This window comes from Tupaia chinensis, unplaced genomic scaffold, assembly GCF_000334495.1.
Source record: "Tupaia chinensis unplaced genomic scaffold, TupChi_1.0 Scaffold000289_1, whole genome shotgun sequence".
NCBI classification, from domain to species: Eukaryota; Metazoa; Chordata; class Mammalia; order Scandentia; family Tupaiidae; genus Tupaia; species Tupaia belangeri.
The window spans coordinates 996,441-1,019,491 of NW_006159774.1; the positions used below are offsets into that span (position 1 = coordinate 996,441).

The 23,051-nt window shown below is 49.0% G+C and overlaps 1 protein-coding gene across 1 annotated transcript in view; it reads left to right on the forward strand.

Annotated features, from left to right (window-relative positions):
- Positions 1 to 23,051, forward strand: part of TTLL11 (tubulin tyrosine ligase like 11) — a gene marked incomplete at its 5' end in the record, with an annotated part of 308,449 nt that overhangs the window by 252,269 nt on the left and 33,129 nt on the right. The window contains 2 exon segments of the mRNA XM_006150515.2: positions 2,926 to 3,171; positions 15,120 to 15,226. Of these exon segments, the coding sequence (XP_006150577.2) occupies positions 2,926 to 3,171; positions 15,120 to 15,226 (353 nt within the window).

Genomic DNA, 23,051 nt, shown 5'->3' on the forward strand with positions numbered 1-23,051 from the left:
TTACAAATGATTTTGACTTGTTAACAGAGTTCTCAGGGCACAGTAGTTAACACCAATGAGCCCACATGCAACAGGTCCTGGGTGAGTATCCTGGACCTCACTGTCTATGCCTGTGATCTGGCTAGCTAGACTGGGCTGGGTTGTGGCATGAAGACCTTATTAAGGGTGCCTATATCCATCTCTCCATTACCCTCACGGAAGAAAGAAATAGACTTTTAAAACATATATTAGGGAGCAGCACAGATGGCATAACGATTATGTCGCTGGACTCCCATGTAGTCGATCATGGTTCAAGTTCTGGACCTGGCAGCTTAAAACACGTCAGGCACATGTGCACGCATGCCTAAAATCCCACGAGGAGAATGGAGGAGAAGGGATTGCAGTATGGCCCTCTTCCTGGGCTTGATTTCTCATTTTCTGTCTCTCTGGCTAGCCCATATGCACTATAGCAAAAATCTCTCTTAAAAAGAAAAGAAAGAACATACATGTATTGGGTCACCAGGTGGTATGATTCAGCCAACAACTGAATCCCACTTAGCGGACTCCGTGGTTCAAGTCCTGGACCTGGAGGTTTGAAAATTATGCAAGACAACTGCATGTGTGAACAAAATCCTGAGAGGACAATGGAGGAGAAGGAATTGCAGCATGGCTCTCCCCCTTTGCAGAAGGGGGTGGGTAACTTCTCACTGCATTCTTCTCTCTCCAGTGAACTTATGTGCCTTATAACAATAAATGCCTTATAACAATAAATAAATAAATCTGAAAAAACAAACTTTATCAAGTCATTCACAAAGTTCAGTAGTTATGTGCTGTGTCTAGAAAGCCAGATCCCACATGGCAGCCTATGGCTCGAATCCCATCCCCAGCATTACAAGCCAGACACGTGTGTGCACATGCCACAAATCCTAATGGGATGGAGGAGAAATGGAGGGACAGGATCACAGTGTGATCATGCCCCAACAGAGTGGGGAGTGGGGGAGAGGGGAGAAGGAGGGTCGAGGGTCAGGTCATGCTGCGGTCCTTTCTTTGGTGAGTGTACACACCTGCTGGCAATAAAAAAGAAATAAATAAAAATATTTGAAATGCATTTCTCAAAATGTCTACCAAGAGCATGATTTACTACTGTAATCATTTAAAAAAATTAAAATCCCTCTTTAAAAATAAAAAACAGGGGCCAGCAGGTGGCACAGTGGCTAAGACACTGGACTCCCACATGGCCAACCATAGCTCAAGTCACTGACCTGACCCGGTGACTTGAAACTCATGCCATGTGCATGAGCACGTATGCCCAAAATCTCGAGAGGAAAATGAAAGAGAAGGGATTGTGGCATGGCCATCCCCTGGGGATGGATTAGAACTGACTGATAATTCTAGTTCTGCCAGGGTAAAGCAGAGCCTCGGTTTCCTCATCTGGAGCCAGGGTATGATGACAGTCATCCACTTCATGGAGTTAGGGGAAGAGCAAATGCGACCGCGATGTGGGACCATCCTGTTGATTGAAGAGTTCTCTGAGCTGTCTTCATTGTCATCAAGTGTATTCAAAGTGTACAGTTCCAAATTTTCCCTTTAACAAAAGCTGACTGAGTGCTTAGGAAGTCGGTGATTGCCACTTACCCAGTCATCTAAGAGCTAATTTCCAGGAAGACTGTTGCCTTTTTATCATCTTTCTTTCTGTGACCTTAATGTTGCAAGGTTATTTCGTTTCATCAGAAAAGTAACTACCTGACTTATTTACAGTCTTCAGTTCAAGGTGATGATGACAAAACCATTTTAACTGAAGGAAAATGACACCCCCGTGGGAACATTTGGATGAATAGAGCCTCTCCTGTTTTGGGGGGGAAGAGGGGATTTATTTCCCCAGAACCCTACACAGTGTTGAACTTTAAAAGAAGTTTTCCTTTGTGCTGCTCAGGGTCTGCCTTCTGCCTGGCCTGGCCTTGAGACCTTGGGTCCCAGAATGAGAAGTAGAGGTGGTGGGGAGGAGAGGGGCCCCCTGAAGAGATTCAGGAAGTAAGTGACCCAACCGGGTATGCTTTGAAAGGAGGGACTCAGGTTCCGGTGCAGAGGACAGATTTATGGATGAGCAAAGCAGGAGGCAGGGACCCATTGCTACAGGCCAGGCCCAGGCAGGGACAGAGCAGGAGGAGGGCCCAGGACTAAGGAGGCAGAAGTGGCTGTGGAGGCAGAGGGAGAGGAGGAGTTGGCATTGATTCTGAGTTTTCATGCTTGGGTGACTGGCAGATGGTGGTGACATTCAAGGAGATGGGGAATGCAGATTCGGGGTGAAGGGAAGTTACAATATGGTCTGGAGTAGAGAAGAGTATTCTGGGCTAGAGGGGCTATTTGAGAGCTAGTAGCTGCTCCTTTTCTTGAATATCTGAATAACTTTAGAATAAAATATCTAGACTAAGAAATCACGACACTATGATCTTTTTTTTGAGTATGAATTCCAAATAAGAAAACAGTTAAGCCAGCAAATGTAATTGTCCCTATTCCCAGAATTGGGTAACGGATGCATCTTTGCAAATTGTTCATTGAACGGTGCCTGTGGCTTCTTGCCAGCCCTCAATGAGATTTTTATATTTCTTAATTATTCAATTACTACCCATAAGTAGGAGTTTAAAATCAAACCCAGGCTGTTATAATAGAGTATTCTCTTGAATCGTGAATACAGTGAAGGAAGTTTTCCACATGGGGAATGCGGGGTGATAGGAGAGAAGCAGCGAAGTTTCTAGGCCTGGCTCTGCTCTGTTCTCAAGTCCAGACTTGGTGACGCCCTGTGTCAGCTTGGACAGGTCATTTCTCTGAGGTCAGCTTTCTGGTCTGTAAAATAACAATGATGGTAATGCCTGCCTTCCAAGCTTGAAATCTCAAGCAAAGGAGAATGTACAATTCATTCATTCATTCATCCCTTCTGTACTTCAGGTCTCAGCAGCTTGAAAAGGCCGGAAAGGATGATCCCCTAGAGAGTGAGCCCACCAGTGCCCTGGACTGCAACGCCAGTCCTGAAGCCCACCTGCCCTCCATTTGCCTCAAGCAGGTGTTCCCCAAGTACGCAAAGCAGTTCAACTACCTGCGCCTGGTGGACAGGATGGCCAACCTCTTCATCCGATTCCTGGGAATCAAGGGGACGATGAAGCTGGGACCAACAGGCTTCCGTACCTTCATAAGGTCGGTGAGATTAGACCCTCTGGCATGGGCTTTGGGCAGGGTGGAACCAGCCCCACATTTGTCCGGTCAGCTCTCGCTGGCTGCTCCTGGGGGAACCTGGGTGCTGGGGGAACCGCTTGAGGTGGGATCGGCCTGTGGCAAGCACTGGGCCTGGCACATCGTGGACTCTGGTTTGTTGAATGAATTAGTGAATGTTATGGATGTGACAGAATCCCCTTACCTTATGTTCGTTGTTAAAAAGCGTTCTGTGCTACCTTGAGCTAGGTCCTTGAAATGTGTATTCACACTTGCCCCCCACCCCCCGGAGTCCGACAGACCTTGTGCTTCCTCAGCTGTGTGCTGAGCGCTTGTGAAGCCGCAGCAGAAAAACAAGGCACATCTTTCCAACGTGTCAATTTCAGAAGGAAAAAGTTAAATAATTCAGCTGATAAATAATTTAATACATTTGTTCTAATATAAAAATAACATGGTTATATTATAGAGTATAACGCAAAATTTGCATGAATTTTAAAGATAAAACATGAAGTAAAGAAATCATGTTTTTTCTGCAGCCTGCAAAGTAAGCAATTGCCACTTAGTTTCCTGAGCTGAGTTGTTAATTTGCCTCTACCCGGTGGAGTCCTTTGGGGCAATACGGGAGCACTTCCTAGCTGTGCAGCCCTGGAGCAAGGTAATGCCAGTCCCTGAACCTCTGTGATTTCATCCTATATAGTGGGATGAAGGTGCCCAGGTCCCGGGACTGTGTTTATGAGAGCAGTTAAGGGAGTTTCCTCTTACAAGGTTGAAAGAATTCCTGAAAGGGCCGGCAGATGGTGTGGTGGTGAAGGCCCTGGACAACCTCGTGGCTGACTGCAGTTCAAGTCCTGGACCTGGCAGCTTGAAAATCACACCAGGCACATATGCATGCATGTCCAAAATCCCAAGAGGAGAATGGAGGAAAAGGGACTGTGGTGTGGCCATCCCTCCTGGGGGGTAATTTCTTACTTTCCTTCTCTTTGTCTGTTTTTCTCTGGGGAGTACATATGCCTTGTGGCAAAAACTTAAGAAAAAAAATAAAAGAGAGAAAAGAAAAGAAAAGAAAAGAAAAGAAAAGAAAAGAAAAGAAAGAGAAAGAATTTCATGAAATTTTACTATATTTATATAAAATGTATATGCTTGGAATTACATCTGTATTATGTATCACTATATAATGAGTCCTGCATGGAGTCTGGCACAAAGCAGGTTTCCATTAAGTATGTGCCAAAGAAGTAAGTGTAGGTCCCTACCACAAATGCGAATTGGCGATGACAGCAAGCTAACTGTTTATTAGCAATTAACCACAGCCTGGGCACCTCAGGAAAGTCTCTGCCAGCACCCTGCAACGCTGTCGTTCACCTCATCTCTCGTTTTACTCCGTCTGCCTTGCACTTCAAAGTCACACTTTCCACAGTTTTAGTCGCTAAAGCAAATAATTAGAAGTCTTGAGTCAGAAACCAGTTTTTATCAAAGGCTTTTCTCCAAATAAGTGTTAGAAACTCTGACTCTAGCCTTCCGATTTTCCCGAAAAGAGGGTAAACAGAAGTATTGGCAGGATTTTTTCCCATTTCGGTAGGCCCAAGTCATGTTTGCACAGTGATTTGAGAAGGACTTTGTGTTACTTGGGTTGTGAGAGGTGGAGGTTGGGGTGAAAGAAAGCCCAGTGGAGAGGCTTCAGGGTCACACAAGGTCTGGTTCAGGGCCAAGCCCATTACTTAATGGCTGTGTGACTTTGGAGAACTCCCTTATCTTCTCTGAGTCTCAGCTCCCCAACCTGCAAAAATGGAAATAATTGCTCTGGCCTTGCAGGACGTTCATGAGGTTGGGATGCTCACATAGTATAAAGCACCTGGCCTGATGCCTAGTTCGTGGGAGCTGCTTGTTCAGTGCAAGTCTTGTGATTGTCATTTCCATTAGGCAGTGAGAATTTTCAAGGAAGTCAACAGGCGCATGTTATTATGTTCCCTGAAAAAGCTGCCTAATATGATACCCTCTGACTCATGTAGAAACTGCATTTGACTTTCAATAAGAGATTCTCCTTAAATAGGGAGACAGTTTTTTTCTAATACAACAGGAAGTTTGGCAGTAGAGGTTCTAGGGCTGGTTAGGGAGTCCACGGTATGATCAATATCTCACTTCTGTGTCTGCTCATTCAACCTAAGCATGTGATTCAAGCTTTAGGGTTGCCTTATGGTTACAAGATGGCTGCTCAAAATCCAGCCTTCATGGATGAGTTTCAGGCAGGAAGAAGGAGGGAGGGAGAAAGAGCCAAGACCTCTACCAGATAAATCAGACCTTTTTAAAAACTTCCCAGTAACTATGCAACGACTTTTCCATCCATCTTAATCGCCATCTTAATTCTCCATCCACCTTAATGTCACCTGTATGGAAAACTAGGAAACAAAATTTTTCTGACTGCATCACACTGTCCTATTCTAGTGAAAAAGAGGAGGAAGAGAATTCAGAGATGGTTGGTCTCTGCACCTCTGAAATTCTTGGGCCCAGGAACATAGAAACAGCTCCATGACAGAGGTCCCAGGTCACGGGGACACTTGAAGTGCTGTGGAAGTGCACAGGGACCCAGGAGGATGATGAGGTGGAGCAGGCCAGGTGCTTCTCTCAGCAGGGCAGGTCCAGGCACCCAAGACCTTCTGGAGTAAAGGCAGGTGCTAGCTGGGCCTCCCCCAGCCTCTGCACCGTTGCACCTAAGTCTGATTTGAAAGCAGAGAGAATGAATGGATGGCTTGGCTTCACAGGGACCACATCTGGGGTGCTGCGGGGAACCCTGGCTCCATGAGATCTGTCCTGTCTCAACCTAATGATATAGGGACCAAACCTTACACAGGACATTCAAAGACAAATAAGGGAACCCTGCCAGCCCTCGAGGGCCTCAGCGTAACAGCACACACTGAACCAATCATTAAATGCAGTCTTTCGGCAGAGTCTCCACGCAGCGGCCCCAGGTCTCCCCGGCAGGACTTGTTTTAAGTGTCTAAGCACAGAACAGGACATGCATGTCTGTGCTGGAATCAAGGCACCGGAGAGGAGGCAGGGTTTAGACTGGCATAAGCTGGAATTGGTCAGGCAGGAAGGCAAAGAGAGCCTAAAAATGGATCTGGTGTGTGGCCCTGGTGTAGAAGTCAGGAAAGACATCATTAGGCAGGAACTGAAATGCTTCCTTCCTTTTTATTTTTAATAAAATTCGGTTGATCCGAGGATTGTGGGTTATTGTTAAGCTGATTAACATTGTCTCCCTCCCTCATCCTTACTTGACTAGCTACGCTCTTTTGGGACCAGCAGTTAGCGTAATGGCTATGTCGCTGGACTCCCATGTAGTCGACTGTGATTCGAGTCCCGGACCCAGTGGCTTAAACTCACACTGGGCCCGTGGGCGGGCGTGCGTGCGTGCCCAAGATCCCGAGAGGAGAACGGAGGAGGAGGGTTTGCTTCGTGGCCATCCCCCCTGGGGGGTGATTTCTTGTTTTTTGTCTCTGTTTCTCTCTGTCTTTCTGGTGAGTACACACGCCCTATGGCAAAAACCTCTCTAAAACTTAAAAAATAAATAAATAAATAAAATTCACCAAAACATAATATGGGGCAGAGGATTGGAAAAAGCAGCATTCCATAAGAAAAGAACCACGGTCTGGGCCAAAAGGTGGCGTGGTGGGGGGGCAGCTGGATCCCACATGGCTGACTCTGCTAGACTCAGGGGCTTGAAAAACATGCCAGGCATGTGCACACGTGTGTCCACAATCCCGAGAGGGGAATGCAGAAGGGATTCAGTGTGGCTCCCTTCCGCGGAGAGGGGTAATTTCTTTTCTCTCTCTCTCCCTTCACATTCGGTGCATGCGCCCTATAGCAAACTTTAAAAAACCAAAGGAAAAAAAAAAGAATCACAATCTCAATAACCTAGAGAGAACAGCAGGGAGCATAGGGGCTGGATGTGAGAGGGTGGCGGGGCAGGGCTTGCGGACTGGAGAGCACAGACCCGTCTAAAGAGAAGGCTGATGTGGAGCTTGGTGTCACCAGAGCTTTGATTTTTCAAAAGAAGCTAGACATACTGATTTTTCTGTGAAATCTCAATACCCATATAGAAATATTGGCAATTCAAAAAATAATTTTAAACACTCCATGCTCCGTGGTTTCCATCAAAGCATGACTGCCCGTGGAGGCCCTCAGCGCATGACCTCTGGCGTGAGAAGAAGAAGGTGCATGTAAAGAGGACCTGCCCTGTGAACGTACAACCTCAGAAAGGAAATAGGCCAGAGCAAAGACCCGTCGAATGCTCTCAGACCAGAACTGGATAGTGTCCAAAATCTCGCTACAAATCTGTCTCTATGTGATAGGCTTTCTGATTTTCCATCCCTTTGTTCTCTTCGAATAAAGGCATTTGCATGAAAAACCAATTTTTGTGATGTTCAAGGCTATTAGGTCCTGCAGCCTGCATTCCCGATCTGCGCACCTTTAGCGAGCACTGTGAGCGGGGCTACCTTGACCCTGTGACTAGAGCTGAGAACAGGCGGCCAGAGCAGGCGACTCCCACAATGAGTCTCTCTCCAAATCCCTCTCCCTCCCCACCCGACAAACGTCTATAGTAATTAAGGATGCAGGAAGGAATGGAGAAAATATTGCACGAACCTTAATAGATTTTTCCTTTTAAAATGTACCAAGAAATCCCAACAGCAACTTAATCGTAAAAGATGACAGTCTCTGCTTTTAGATTTATCTGAGTATGTTCAGTCTTGCCAGCTAAATTTAACACCAAGCATTTTCTCTTGCTAACAATGATTCTTTCTCTCTCTCTCTCTCCTTTTCACTTTGGTTTAAATTTTGCTTCATTATGAATTAATAATATTTATGCCATATGTTCTGTCGAACCAAGTGCCCTTCTCAGGAGCACTTTGAAAAAGACATACTCGCTGGCAAGACACACACTCCTTTTCAGAGCTCCCACGCAAACGGCACAAGTTGAACCTGGCTTTCATCGGCCCTGCCTTTCTCGCCACGTTCCTTGAAGAGAACTAGAAAGAAGAAAATAATAAACACTCCGACTGGATTTATTTCCAGTGTCCATCTCTCACAATGTGCTGCACACATCAGCAGTTTTCCCAGTGAATTATGCTAATGCCCGTCTGGTCATATCCTATTTTTCTTTTTCACCGAGAAATAAGAAATAATGAACTGCCTGCCGTTCCCTTGTCTAGACTTTGCTCTGTCTAAACAGCTTTCTGTGTCATTTCCTTGGGAGGCGCTTAGCAGTAGCACACGTTACCGTGAATGGAGTACTTCTTCTCTTTCCATTCTCTCTTTCTTTTTCTCCTTCTTTCTTCTCTTCTTCTTTCTTTTTCAATTTTATTTTATCACAATTACAAGAGCACGCCGGCTTCCCTTTTTCCGAGAAATAGGAATGTTCTGATTGAGCCTTTAGCCTGACAGCTTTCTTCAGGGAAAATGCAGTTGTGTTATTCTCTTTCCACGGGATTATTCATTGGAGGGCCAGCCCGTGGAATTCACCAAGGACACGCTTTCCAAACGTATCCTACATCAGAACTTGACACCGATTTGCATAGGCTGCATTTTCCACTATGACAGGCAGGGGATTAAACAACTTGTGAAACCAGGTTTATTTCTCCGAAGGGTCACAGCTCCTCTGTACCTCTAGCGTTTGCTTCACGTGGGCTATTCCACTTTGAGATCCAACTCATGCCTGTGCTGGCTTCTGATCCTGGGCCTTTTGAATCACAGAATGGCTTTTTCTCTTTCTCTTTTCTCCCCGCTTTCCCTTCCACTCCCTTTTATCACAAGGAGGTATTAATATGCTTCATAATGGGCAACGGCAGGGGGTTTGATTCTCTGAGAAGCGGCGTGGTGTGCTGGAATGTTCTAGAATAGACGTGTAGAGGGGCCTTGCTTCTCCCTCTGTCATTAACTCCTTGGTGATTTTGAAAACCTCCCCTCTCCGCCATGATCCTTTTCCAGCAATGTTCCGAGATTCTATACCTGGGATATCAACGGCCGTTAAAACTACGTATGTTTGAAATCAGAATTTTTGCCTTTCCCCATAGATGTTTAGATAATATGAAATTTCTTTTTAAGTAAGTATTGATCGTTTGTTAGCTTGCACCTTATAAGAACCTCCCCCAGAAAAAGAAAAAAGGATAAAAAAAAAACAACCTTCTTTTCCACATGAAGAATGAACACAAAAGAAATTCTATAAATAGGATTTTATGGAGTGAAAAAGCTGGTTCCTAAATTTCCCATGAGATGTCAGTAGTTGTTAAGAGGAAATAGGAATGATCATTCCAAATCTTTCTAGACTTCTCCTGATGAACTCGAATGATTTGTGACTCTCTGCCATCATTTGTGCCCAAATTAAAAAAAAAAAATCATGTCTGCAGCTGGTTCTACATCATGGTGTCGTTTGCCACTTTCCCATGTGTGCCTGTCACTGGGCTAGCCCTTAAACAAGCCTGCTGAGGGCCAGCAGGTGGCTTGGCGGTTAAAGTGCTGGACTCCCTCCCACATGGCCAACTGCGGGTTGAGTGTTGGACCCAGTAGCTTGAAAAATCACACAGGGCACGTGTGCGTATGTGCCCAAGCTCCCAGGAGAAGAATAAAGGAAAAGGGACTACGGCATGGCCATCGCTCCTAGGGGGTGATTTCTCACTTTTCCTCTCTCTGTCTCTCTCTGCCAAGAGTACATGCCCTAAGGCAAAAAAAGCCTGATGAGTATGCCTATTCTCACTGTATAGATAAGGAAATTTTTTTGAGAGGTTTTTGCTATAGGGCACATGCACTCGCCAGAGAGAGACAGAGAGACAGAAAGCGAGAAATCTCCCCCCAGGGGGGATGACCACACCACAATCCCTTCTCCTCCATTCTCTTCTCGGGGTCTTGGGCACGCACGCACACGTGCCTGGCGTGAGTTTAAGCCACGGGATCCGGGACTCAAACCGTGGTCAACTGCATGGGAGTCCAGTGACATAGCCATTATGCTAACTGCTGGTCCCAAGGAAATTTATTTTTTAAAGAATCATTTTATTTAACTTGATTTATATATTTATATAATTTGACCAGAAAGGGACAGAATGAGAGAGAGAAAGTGAGAAAGCAAGCTGCCAGAGCCAGGACTCGAACCGTGCTCAGCCATGTAGAAGTTCAGTGCCCCCCCAACCACCACGCCACCTGCTAGCCCCCAAATAAGGAAATTTAGATGGAGAGAGTTTCTGTGACTTGTTCAAGGTCATGCAGCAAAGTCAAGATTCAACCCCATATGCATTCAAGTACAAAGCTCACTTTTTCCATGTCCGTTTCCAGCCTATCCTTTCTTGGAAATTTTTCTCGCTTCTCATGTTACCATTTCCTTGGATTTCTCTTCCACTGAAGACTATTTCCTTCCACTCATTAGTCACTGGAAGAACTGCATCCCAGGGCACCGGGGGAAACTGTTCCAGTGAGGAAGAGGTATTGGGCCATCACATTTTGGCCCCAGAGTCCTCCAAGAGCAGTACCTGAGACCCTGCAGTTCCGCATGGCTCATTGGGCCCAGAGCACCGCCCATATAGGGTGGACACGACAAAAATCCAGGACTGAGTAGATGCATGGGTAAAAATATCAGTTCCAAAGTTGAATGTCTTGACGGTTGGAGCCCTTCCTTTTTGAGTCAACTGAGAATGTTTGGTGACTGTCGGAACACTCCGGGGAGAACCTGTCTCCAAGCCACGATGGTCGTCCTGTTCCCAACCTTCTGTCCCAAAGCTTCTCCAGCCTTCCTGGTCCTTGGCCTGAGACTTTGATTCTTGATGCCTGAGTTCCTCCTGCAACCCTGGGTAGGGCCACCTTCTCACAGCTGCCAAGTCCACTACTGTACCCTCCAAGGGAGGACTGGATGTGGATCCCAGATGTGGGATTGTAGGCAAGTCATGTCCCTTCTCTTGGGCCTCAGTTTACCCTTCACTGAAATGGGACTAAGAATAACTCCCTAGTAGATGATTATAAAGATTCAGGAAGTGTGAGGCTGGTGGGTGGCGTGGTGGTTAAGGTGTTGGACTCTCACATGGCCAACCATGGTCCAAGCCTAAAACCTGACATCTCTCTCTCTCTCTCTCTCTTTCTCTCTCTCTCTCCACTGAGCACATGTGACCTATAGCAAATTTTAAAAGTAATAATTTTTTTAAAAAGATTCAGGAAGTGTGGAACTGGCGGGTAGCATAGTGGTTAGGGCGCTGGACTCCCACATGGTCAACCATGTCTGAATCCCAGACCTGACAGCTCTCTCTCTCTCTCTCTCTCTCTCCCTCCCTCCTTTCCTCCCTCACTCTCTCTCTCCCCAGTGAGCACATGTGACCTATAGCAAATTTAAAAAGTAGTAATAAGTTAAAATACATATATATTCAGGAAGTGACTGGGCAGCAAAGGCCCTGGCGTACAGATGACGCTCAAGAAATGGCCGCAGACACCAAAGTTTCTCCTGCAGCCAGCGCGGTTCCTCCCCGTCCCAGCAGCAGATGTTGCAATCAAGTGTATTTGCAGGCATCGCGAGGGAGGGTGGGCTACCTTGGAAGGGGGATACGTGGAGAGTGCTCTTTGGGAAATTATGACTCCTGCAAAAGGCTTGACACTTCTATTTTCTACCTGTCAGGAAAAATATAACTATTTCCTAGTGGTCAGCCAGGTTTCCCTTTTTCTACTCCATTAACCCACATCTGGCCAGGCAGTACTCCTGTCCTGCGGGGAGCGGGTAATCCAGAGGACACTGATGTGAGAATTACAGAAACCTGTGGCCATTCCTTACCGAGCTTTGGAAATTGGCTGTGCAGGCTGTTAGGGTACCTTGGGAGTGCCTGGAACATCGTCTGCAGAAGAACCCAATAGAGATAGCCATCTTGGTGACAGGTGACGTGAAAAGCTCTGTGTCCACTGACATGTTGTTACTGGGGCTCAATAACTGTGCGCTGACGTGCTTTGAAGTCTGCCACAGTGACTTGTGATTGAAATACGGAGCAGGAGCGCAGAGGAAGGCAGGATGGGAATTGATGGCCTGGGTGGGAAACTCGGGCGGGAAGAAAGGAAGGGAGGAGGGAGGAATAGAATAGAAAGAGTCAGCATGCCTGTGTCTAAGGAGCAGCAGCCTTGTCAGTGCCAGGCTGGGCACACTCCCAGCCACCAGCATTAGGGGTGTGCGTGGCCATGGAGTGCGATCTCTCAGTCCCCAGATCCTGCTTGCCAGTCAACCCATCGCCTGTCTGGCTCCTGAGGGAGCTATTCACACGAGGGATAGTGACAAATGGGAAATCAAAGGCCCACTTCACCCTGAGCTGGGGCAAGGTTGTGAGGCCCTGTGAAGGGTTGAAAGCTGCACTGAGCACAGCTCAGCGACCTGACGGCTGGCCCTGACGTCCAGCTTTCTAGATTCCCTGGGCAAATGCGACCTGCCTTGAGCCTGGCCCGCCAGCATGATCCTGGTCAGGAGGCTGGTGCCCGGGACAAGCCCAGGGCCGCCTCCAGTCACTCAGACTAGTGAACTCCATTTCTCCAGAAAGGGCAGGGTCACTCACTGCAAGGTCAGCCCCAGGCAGCCTCCAGGGCCACAGTGGTTCCAGCCTGGAAGAGAAAAAGGTGGAAGGGGGAGAGAGGCTGAGAGGGGCACCCACATGGCTGTGGAGCTCCCAAGTTGCAGGCACCGTGCTGGGTCCTTGGCATGATCACTTCCTCACCACCACGCAGGCAGGGCTGATCTTCACTGGAGAGGTCAGGAGATGACGGCGCAGAGGGGACGTGCATTATCCATAGTCACATGGCAAGAAAAAGCAGCAGAGGGTCGGCTCCACAGCCTAATGGTCAAAGGGAGCCGAATCCCGCATGGCAAACTGTGGTTCAAGTCCTAGCCCTGGTGGCTGGAAAACATGCCAGGTGCATACGCATGCATGCCCCAGATCCTAACAGAACAGAGAAATGGGAGAAAAGGGATTGGGGGCAAGACCACACACCTCTGGGAGTTCTTTCTCCCTCCCTTTTTCTCTCTGTCTCTTTCTAGCAAATGTGTATGCCTTTTGGCAATTTTTTTTTTCCCCGAGAGCGAAATTTTTGCTATAGGGTGCATGCGCTTGCTAGAGAGACAGAAAGACAGAAGTAAGAAATCACCCCCCAGGAAGGGGATGGCCACACCACAAACCCTTTTCCTCTATTCTCCTCTCAGGATTCTGGGCATGTACGCACATGTGCCCAGCATGAGATTTAAGCTGCTGGGTCCAAGACTTGAACTGCAGTCGACTGTGTGGGAGTCCAGCGACATAACCATCACACTATCTGCTGGTCCCGTCACCTGTTAATTAGTAAAAAATAAAAAAGGGCCGGTAGGTAGCATGATGCTTAAGGAGGCTGAATTCCTATGTGGCCTACCATGGTTTGAGTCCTGGACCTGGTAGCTTGAAAATCATTCTGAGTGCTTGCCCAAAATCCCAAGAGGAGAATGGAGAAGGGATTGTAGCATGGTTATCCACCCTGAGAGATATTTCTCACTTGCTCTCTCTCTATCTCCCTCTGTCTCTCTTCTCTCCAGCGAGTGCGTGCACCCTGTGGCAAAAGCCTAAGGAAAAAAAGAGTGACAAGGGGGTGGGGAGGATTCCAAACATCGCTCCCTGGCTTGGGCAGGAAGCCCCACTGCTGACATCAGACTGAAACCTAGTTGCCAGGGCCTCCCTGTACCTAGCTAGGAAAACATCCGGAGCTCAGAGGCCTGTCCCCTTCCACCTCCCGTCTCTTCCAGGTGACTCCCCTAAATAAGCATGTCAGGGCCACCCCAGCAGCACTCTCAGCCCACGCAACGGTGCAGGCTCAGCCTGGGCTGTTCTGCTCCGTACCTCTGGGGTTTGATGTGGCCATTTGGGGACTTACGTAAAATCCTCAGGTGACAGATTAAGAGAGAGTGCAGGAGCCTTGAGCCCTCTGACTGTAGATCTGGCCTCAGGACTCATCTATGAACACATCCAGTGGGGAAGCACTCTGGACAAAAGTGGTGGCCGCTGTCATCACCGGGTCACCTGAGCATCACGCTGGTAGGAGAGAGCAGTGCCATGGGCCCAACTTTCCTTCCCCCTGTCAGAGACTAAGCAGTGGGAACATGAAAATGGTCACAGAGCGTATGTTTTGAAGCGTGGAGTTTTCATTTCCCTTTTGGAGCAGGCAGGGACCTATGTCAACCTGTGTGAAGTCACACTGACGCACACTGACTGTGACAAAGACTACTAGTTTATCGGTGGGGAACCAGCCTCAGGAAGGTGAGCTAGTTTACCCAGGGCCGTCCAGCTGCCAAGTGGCAGAGCCAGGGCTCAACTCAAGCCTTGCTGCCCTGGCTGACCCATCAGCCCCTAGGTAACCAGTGGTTGACCTCAGAGGAGTCCACAGGACCCCACTTCTGCTTATATGCTCAGCCTGCTCACTCCCCACCCCTGCTAGGCCCCATCAGTAGTTCCAGCTATGGGAAGGGAGCGTGTTCCAGACAGGGACGCAGCCCAAGCAAAGACACCATCTCTATCAGCTCAGGGCGCTGTAACAAAAATACCACGGGAGGTAGCTGGAACAGCACAAGTTTATTCCTCTCACTTCTGGAGGCTGGGAAGTCTAAGATCAAGGGGCTGGCGATCGGCGTTGGGTGAAAGCCCACTTCTCGATCTGCCCACGGCCACACGCAGCAGGGAGCAGAGAAGCAGCCTCTCTCTGGTGTCTCTTAAGAGGCCACTAATCTCATTGATGGGGCCCCAGCCTCATGACCTGATCACCTCCCAAGGGCCAACCTCCTCACACCATCACACCGGGCAGATGGGATTTCCGCCTATGGATCTGAGGGGACACGAACGGCCATACCAGGCATGAGGAGCGCGAGCGGGGCAAGTGTCGGTCTGGCAGTCAACGTCTCCCTCCATCTGTGGCAGGAACTGCAAGCTCAGCAGCAGCAGCTTGTCCATGGCCGCCGTGGACATCCTCTACATCGACATCACGAGGAGGTGGAACTCCATGACCCTGGACCAGCGAGACTCAGGTACCAGGGGACCCCTCCACTGAGGAGGGATGGGCGGGGGCAGGGGGAGGTTCTGCTCCTTCTTCTTGAGGGTCCAGGTTCGGCAAGGAGGCTGATCCTGTCAGCTCTGGACCTCGTTCCAGAGATTGAGCTGCATGTAAATTCCAGGCACTGCCTGCCACCGAGGCTGTGCCACCCACATCCAGTCCCTGCTGGCATTCGCTGTCTGATGGAGGGTTCATCCACTTCCATCCACACAGCGGATACACGTTGTCATTCACGCACTCGTCCCCCAGCACACGTCACGAGCACACGCTGAGCAGCTCCTAGAGAAATGGAGGTGGACAGCGCTTGGTTCTGGCCTTGCTGGAACTCACTGCGGAGCCGGGAGGCAGAGGAGGACGCAAGGCAAGCACGAGCCTCGGGCCAGGCAGGCTAGGATGGAGGGATGCCCGGAGAGGCTAGCGGGGAACCTGGTGGAGGGGCTCCTGGTCCCGGGAGCGCCAAGGAGGAGTTGCTGCCCAAGGGGATGCAGGATAAACTGGCGGATAGGGTTGGGACAGACAGACTGTCTGGGGTGTCCCCCAGCCTAGGTGTGGACATATGTGAAAGGCCATGACTCTCAGCCACTCCACGTAGCTCAGATGGACCAGAGCTGGAAGAGAGGCAGGGCTGGCTCAGGGGCACAGCGGGAACACACTGCTCGCCTGACGCTGGATCCAGATGAAGACATGAGTTCAGCTCCCTGGCCGGCCTATACCTGCTGGCGCACGGGCACACGATCCTGGCTGGGAAGGCCGGGAGACGGGGCTGCAGCATGAGAGCCCATTGATGGTGCTTGTCTCTCTCTCTTTCATTAAATAAGTAAGGAAAGAGGGGAGGAGGGTGGGGAGGGAGCAGTGTCGAAGGCTTGAACACCACTCATGAAATGTGACCTTGACCCCCTGGGTTACACGGGGACAGATCTGTTAGCAGAATCCTCCTTTAAGTGGACAAGGAGGTATTTTCCGGTATTCCAGTATTTCTCTGACAGTGTGTTCTAGAGAGCCGTCCGAACCCTAACTGACAGCTGTACAGCTCACCACATAACCAAGCCCTTTGCTGCATGTTCCTCATCAAATGCCCCATGCACCAGCAGGCATTGTGAGTTTCATTTCACAGACGAGCAAATGGCAGCCCAGGTAATCCAGGTCCCTGGCACCCACGCCTCCCCAACACCTCAGGTGCCTCCCCACCAAAGGGACACACAGACCAGGGTGCCTGTCGCCAGTCGCTTGCTCCTGTGATTCAGTGGAGAGGACCTGAGGTCAGAGGTTGGGAGATCCAGATTAGAATTGACTATGCCATTTCCTGCATCGTGGTTCGAAAAGCCATCTCGCCTCCTAATCTCCAGTTCATCATCTGTGAAATGGCACCAACAATGCCCGCTCTCCAGGGTTGCCCGGAGGTCTCACGTGTCAGTGGCTGTGAAAGCGTTCAGAGTCGCAGCTCACAGGGCAAGGCAGTTAATCTTGTTAGTGGACAGCGCTTGGGAAGAATGGGTGGTCTGTCTGACAGCTGGTGCTGCCTGGCAACCCTGCCCATACTCGTGGGGTGTGAACCTTTCCGACCGAGGAGTACCAGCAGGCCCTTCCTGCAGGGCACCGGTGCACAGCCGATACTTACTGCCTGGCTTCACGTTTGGAAATGATGCTGCCAGTGGCCCGTTGCTGTCATGCCCTGTGTGCCAAGCACTCTGTGGGCACTTCACTCGTGCAGCATGAACTAGGCTTTGGTGGTAGGCATGATCGTCTCCATTGTACAGAGGGGAAACTGAGGCTCAGAGGCATGGCTGGTGGGTAGGGCCCAAACACCAAGTGCCTCTGCTCCCTTCTGGGTTGCTTTCTCCTTCCAACTGGCCTCAGACCAGCAGCCCTGAGCACCAGGAGGGCTTCTATCGTATCTCTGCAGTTGGCAGCTCCATTACAGCCTTCCCTGGCAACCAGGAGAGGTGTGAGATGGAGCGTCTTCAGGAGAAGTAGGCAGATTAATTATCATTTCGAGGACCGAGCGCGCGCGTGTGACAGTGGAGCGCGGCACTTTTTGCTGACGCCTTCAGAAAGTGAAGAAGCGTTTGCTCTGAGAGTTGAATGCGAGGCGGCATCACAGGATCCCGCGGAGGGGGCCAGGGGAGGGGGTGGGGGTGGCAGCGGCATTATTAAATATTGAAATTGATCAGGAGTAGCAGCAGGAAGCTATTTATCATGTTTTATTGCTTCAAACTAGCATTACCATCTGGTCCATTGTTCATTCTGAGTAGCTTTTCATGTTTTGTTTGCCTCTTAAATCGCTCCTGTAAGCGGAATCCACAGGGGTTGTCCACAATGGGCTCCAGGGAGGTTTTCCGGGGTCTGCCAGGGTCTCTCCGTTCTGCTGACCAGCTAAGGAAATGAGAAAAATACTTATTTTTAGCACACACTGATGAGCAAATCTGGGGTGAGAATGTACTGGCCCCCGATGTCCCTCTGCCCTGGTAGTGTGGAACTAGTCGTTAGCAGCCAGGTGATCTCGAGAGCATCACACTCGTGCATGCATCGCTGCTACGCTCACACCAGGCCTTCGAGGCCCATTTTACTGATGAGAATCCTGCGGTTCCGAGAGCTAAGTGACCTGGCTAAAATCCTAGTCAGTGAGTAGCAAAGGCGAGATTTAAATCCAGGCCTCCTGTCTCCTCATACAGGGTGTGGGTCTCCATCCAGGACCGCACCCACCATGCTGAGGAGGAGGTGGGACATGTGAGGCTGAAGTCAGAGGGGGCTGCAGCTGCAGGGAGGTGAGAAGTCAACTCACCCAGTGCAGAGCCTGACCAGCAGACGAAGACGGAGTGGGAGGGAGTGACTTGTCCACGCTCCTGTCTTCTCTCCCTTCATCCTCAGAGTTTAAACTTCTGTCTCCATCCCTCCTGAAGGGAAATCGCAGGGTTGGAGTGAAGGGGGCTGTCTCAGAAATGGGCCTGGAACAGAAAGCCTATCTGTTCCCAGGAGTTCAGTGGCACTGCTGTCTCTCAGCTGGTGTCAACCAGGGCCCAGTTCTTGCCTCCTTCTCAAGGGCGGTCCAAGGCCCCGTTCCCCCAGAAGCAGCAGCATCTGGAGCCATCCACCTTCTTAGGAACAGTCAGGAAGCTGGCAGGTAGCAGATAATGGGTGAGTGGTGGATCTTCCTTTTGATAAGTGTCAGTATGAAGGCCAGAGGGCCTCTTCCTTCCTTCTCAGCATGGTGCAAAGCCAAGGATTCTTGGGCCCTCAGTCCAGTTAAGTCCTGGTCAATGGTGGGAGCCCTGCTGAGAAGACAGAGCTGTGGTGAGGTTGACAAGGTAGAAAGAAGCCTTTGGAGAGTAATGAGTGTGGGTTCCCATTCTCAGAGAGCATGCACGTATTCATTCATATATTCATTCGTTCAACAAACAGGTAATGAACACGTTACTAGACAATGGGTCTCAGGGAGATACTGGAGGTCTTCAAAAGTTCTTGGAAAGTACTTATTATGGAGAAAAGTTAAAAAAAAAAACTGCATGGATTTCAAAAGTTTTGCACAAGGACCAGCAGATGACATGTTTACTTTGTTGTACTCCCACATAGCTGACCACAGTTCACGCCCCAGACCCGGAGCCTTGAAACTTACACTGGGCATGTGTGCATGCATACCCAAAATCCTGACAGGAGGATGGAGTACAAGGGATTGTGGCATGGCCATCCCCCCTGGGAGGTGATTTCTTGCTTTCTGTCTCTCTCTCTCCAGAGAGCATACACGCTCTATAGCAAAAATCTCTCTAAAAATATATTTTTTGCACCCTAATAAATTTGTACGTAAATTCCATTTTCCATGAACTTTTTGAAGTCCCCTTGGACAAAGATAAATTATTTACAGATCCTATTCCCTTTAGAAAGAAACATAGAGACCATTTAACACTCATTACATGACAGAAGTAAAAAATGCTTGTTAAAGGGCCAGCCTCATAGTGTTGTTAAGAGATTCCACATGGCCAGCCACAGTTCGTACCCTCGTGCTGGTGGTTTGAAGAACATGATGAACACACCCTGACCGGATAAAGAAATAGAGGAAAAAAAGATTACTTCATGGCCATACCCCCATTGGGAAGTGCATTCTCTCTCTCTCTCACAAACACACATGCCCTCTAGAAATTAAAAAAAAATGCTTGTTATAAATTATCTCATTTAGGGAACCAGCAGTTAGCATAATGGCTATGTCGCTGGACTCCCATGTAGTCAACCATGGTTCGCGTCCAGACCCAGTGGCTTAAAACTCACACCGGGCGCGTGTGCATGCGTGCCCAAGATCCCAAGAGGAGAATGGAGGAGAAGGGATTGCGGCATGACCATCTCCCCTGGGGGGTGATTTCTCGCTTTCTGTCTCTATGTCTCTCTCTGTCTGTCTGGCGAGCACACGCGCCCTATAGCAAAAAATAAATAAATTATCTCATTTAATTCTCTCATAATCCAGTGAGATAAAGATTGTTACTCCCATTTGACACATGAGAAACTTGCTGTTCAAGGAGATCAAATTAAATAGATGTGTAGTTTTACAGTAGGGGACCCCAGGATTTGAACCAAGAGCAATCTTACTTCAGAGCCCCTTGTGTTTTCCTATAGTACCCAGGGTCTCTCAGTCACAACTGTGAATACAATCCACAGCTTACTGACAGTTGTAATGGAGTATGACCAGAACTATCATGGGAGAAGCAGCAACGGAGGCTTACTATGAGGATTCAGAGAGCAAGAGAACACATAAAAGACACTTAGCATGATGTGGAACTCATAACAAGCACCCACTACGTATTCTGTATCCTCAAGGGCCTAGCCCGTGGCCTAGCTTGTGCAAAAGCATCTCACCCAGTGTCCAGTGAGTGTCTGATGAATTGCACAGAAGCCAAAATGAAAGACACCCCACGTAAGCAAGGCAGGGAGTCCCAAGTGTGGAAACCTGGTATACAGGAGAGGTGGTCTCCATGACGGGTCTCGCTCCTCTCCCCTAACTGCCTAGTGTCAAGTGCCAGCCCATGTGGATAAAATCTTCTCCCACACTCAGTGCCAGCTCTATCCAAGTACTGAAGCCCCCTCCCCTTGCCTGAAGCTGCCCAGACCCTCCTTCTGCCCCGATGAGACTGTGGTGCCTGCCAAAAGGGTCAACCAGATCCCTGATGCTCAAGTCCTTTATGAATGAAGAAGCCCTGCAGGAGGAGACTTCGCTGTGGAAATGGAGAAGAGTGAGAGCAAAAAAATCAAAATTCGGGGGGAAAAGTGTGTACATTACAAAATCTATACCTTAAACCATCCTTTGAAATAGGCTTATTATTGAGTGTTTGTTTCTTTTTTTTGAGAGGTTTTCACTATAGGGCACATGCACTCGCCAGACAGAGAGAGACATAGAGACAGAAAGCGAGAAATCACCCCCCAGGGGGGATGGTCACGCCGCAACCCCTTCTCCTCCATTCTCCTCTCGGGATCTTGGGCACACATGCACACGCGCCCGACGTGAGTTTTAAGCCACCGGGTCCGGGACGCAAACCACGGTCGACTACGTGGGAGTCCAGCGACATAGCCATTATGCTAACTGCTGGTTCCCGAGTGTTTGTTTCTTTATTGGACCTCGGGTGCACAGAATTCATTTGGCTTCATCATCATCCTTGGTTCACAAGATGCCTCCAGCATGGCACATGTGCACCTACTTTTGTTTAGTTAGCTTTTCTAATTAGCCTGGTGTGTGTATGTGTGTGTGTGTGTGTGTGTGTGTGTGTGTGTGTGTGTGTTTTAGAGATTTTTGCTATAGGGCATGTGCATTGGCCAGAGAGACAGAGACAGAGAGACAGAAAGCAAAGAATCAACCCCCGCCCCCGGGGGAATGGTCATACCACAATCTTTTCTCCTCCATTCTCCTCTTGAGATTTTAGGCATACACACGCATGTGCCTGGTGTGAGTTTTTAAGTCACTGGGCCCAGGACTCGAATTGCAGTCGATTATGTGAGAGTTCAGCGCTGTAACCATTACATTATCTGCTGGTAATTAGCTGTTTTTACTAGAGGAGTAAGTATCCACAAACAAAACTTGACAGTGACCAACATGTAACCTGGCTGTCCCCCAACACCGGGCTATTCCCCACGTCTCCTCCCCAGGGAGCCCTCATCCGCAGCCCGCGTTTGTCCAAGGTTTCTCCTCTCTGTTAGGATGTCAGAGACTATCCAGGAACTTGATGGAATTTACTGCTCCAGTCTCACACACTCCAGCATACCAAAGTAATAGTCATTAAAATATATATATATATGAGGATTTTAATTTCCAATTCTAGAATGTCTAGTAGAACACAGAAATCTGAATTCATCAGCAGAACTTGAGTGTCATAGCCCTCTTGTCGTCCAGAATCAAATGAAGAAACAAATCGTAGGAGAAGATGCCGTTGCTTCATGGACTTGCATTCCCAGGCTTCTGCTGACCACAGAGACTGCCTTCCAGTCTTCTCGGAGTGGAGCCTCACATCTCAGTGTGAGAGACGAGGACAGCGTCGAGATGAGGCAGTAAGGCGGCATCACAGGTGTCAGTTATGAGAGACAGACAGACATCTGAGCTGAGCACCCAGGTGTCTTACCCACCACACCTGTGTAGCCATGACGGTCTTATTTTTAAAGAATTATTTATTTATCATTATTATTATTATTTAATTTGCTATAGGACACATACACTCACCAGAAACAAAGAGAGAGAGTGAGAAAACAAGCTGCCAGGCCTGGGATTCAAACCACAATGGGTCATGTGGGCATCCAGCCCCTTAACCACCACTCCATCTGCTGGCCCTGTTTTAAGATGTAAGCTAAAGGCCTCGCCTCATAACCAATGGAGACATGCTTGCAAAGGACCAAAAAAAATGGATTGGGGCATCTTCCCCACCCTCTTCCCATGATGGCACATGCACTCATACATGTGCACACTCACACATGTGCGCACTCACACATGTGTGCACACCCACACATCTCACTTAGACCATCTAAGAGTTGCATAGCTTAATGTTCGATGTATATTGCTGACTCTTTGAGCAAAATCAGAACCACTTCTGTTTGAGAACTCCTGAGCTATACACCCCTTCCCTGGGTCTGCCTTGGCTTGGTGTGCAATACACCCAAGGCAAGGACTCTGGAATCAGCCCTGGCTTTGATTCTGGGCTCGACAACTTGCTAACTGTCTGACCTCAAGCAAGTTAAGTGACTTCTTCCATTTCTCTTGCTCACCATCTGTAAAGCGGGCATGGTAATGGCGCCCACCTCCTAAAAACATCGATGTGCGTGGAAGAAAACATGGAAGTGCTCAGAGCAGCATCTGCCTGTAGAGAGTGCTTACTAAGTGGGCCGTGTTCACGTTGATCTTACCACACACCTTTCTCAGGGAATGCTTGCTGGGTGCCCACGGCCTCCAGGAGCTCTGCAATCCTGGGGCACAGACAGGGAGAAGGGCCTGCCTTGCAGCCTAGCAAGAGGGATGGGACAGGATTGCAAGGGACTGCCCCTTGGTGCCCGACAGAGTGCCAGGCCCTCCGTTTTGTCTTACACCACTCTGTCGGTCGTTGGACTGGAAGAGGAGCCCATGTGTCTGACTCAAGAGAGCGGGGACCGATGTGGGTTCCGGGAAGCAGAGGACGACGGTAGGAAATGCAGCACCACAGGCCCCAGCAGGGCTGCTCCTGCTCAGAGGCCCATGGGCCTAGGTCCCAGTCTCTGAAGACTGTTCTCCCACCCTTTGTGGTGTCTTCTGTGACACCCTGGCTGGCTGGGGCTGATCCCAGCTCTCTCTGACACTCTTT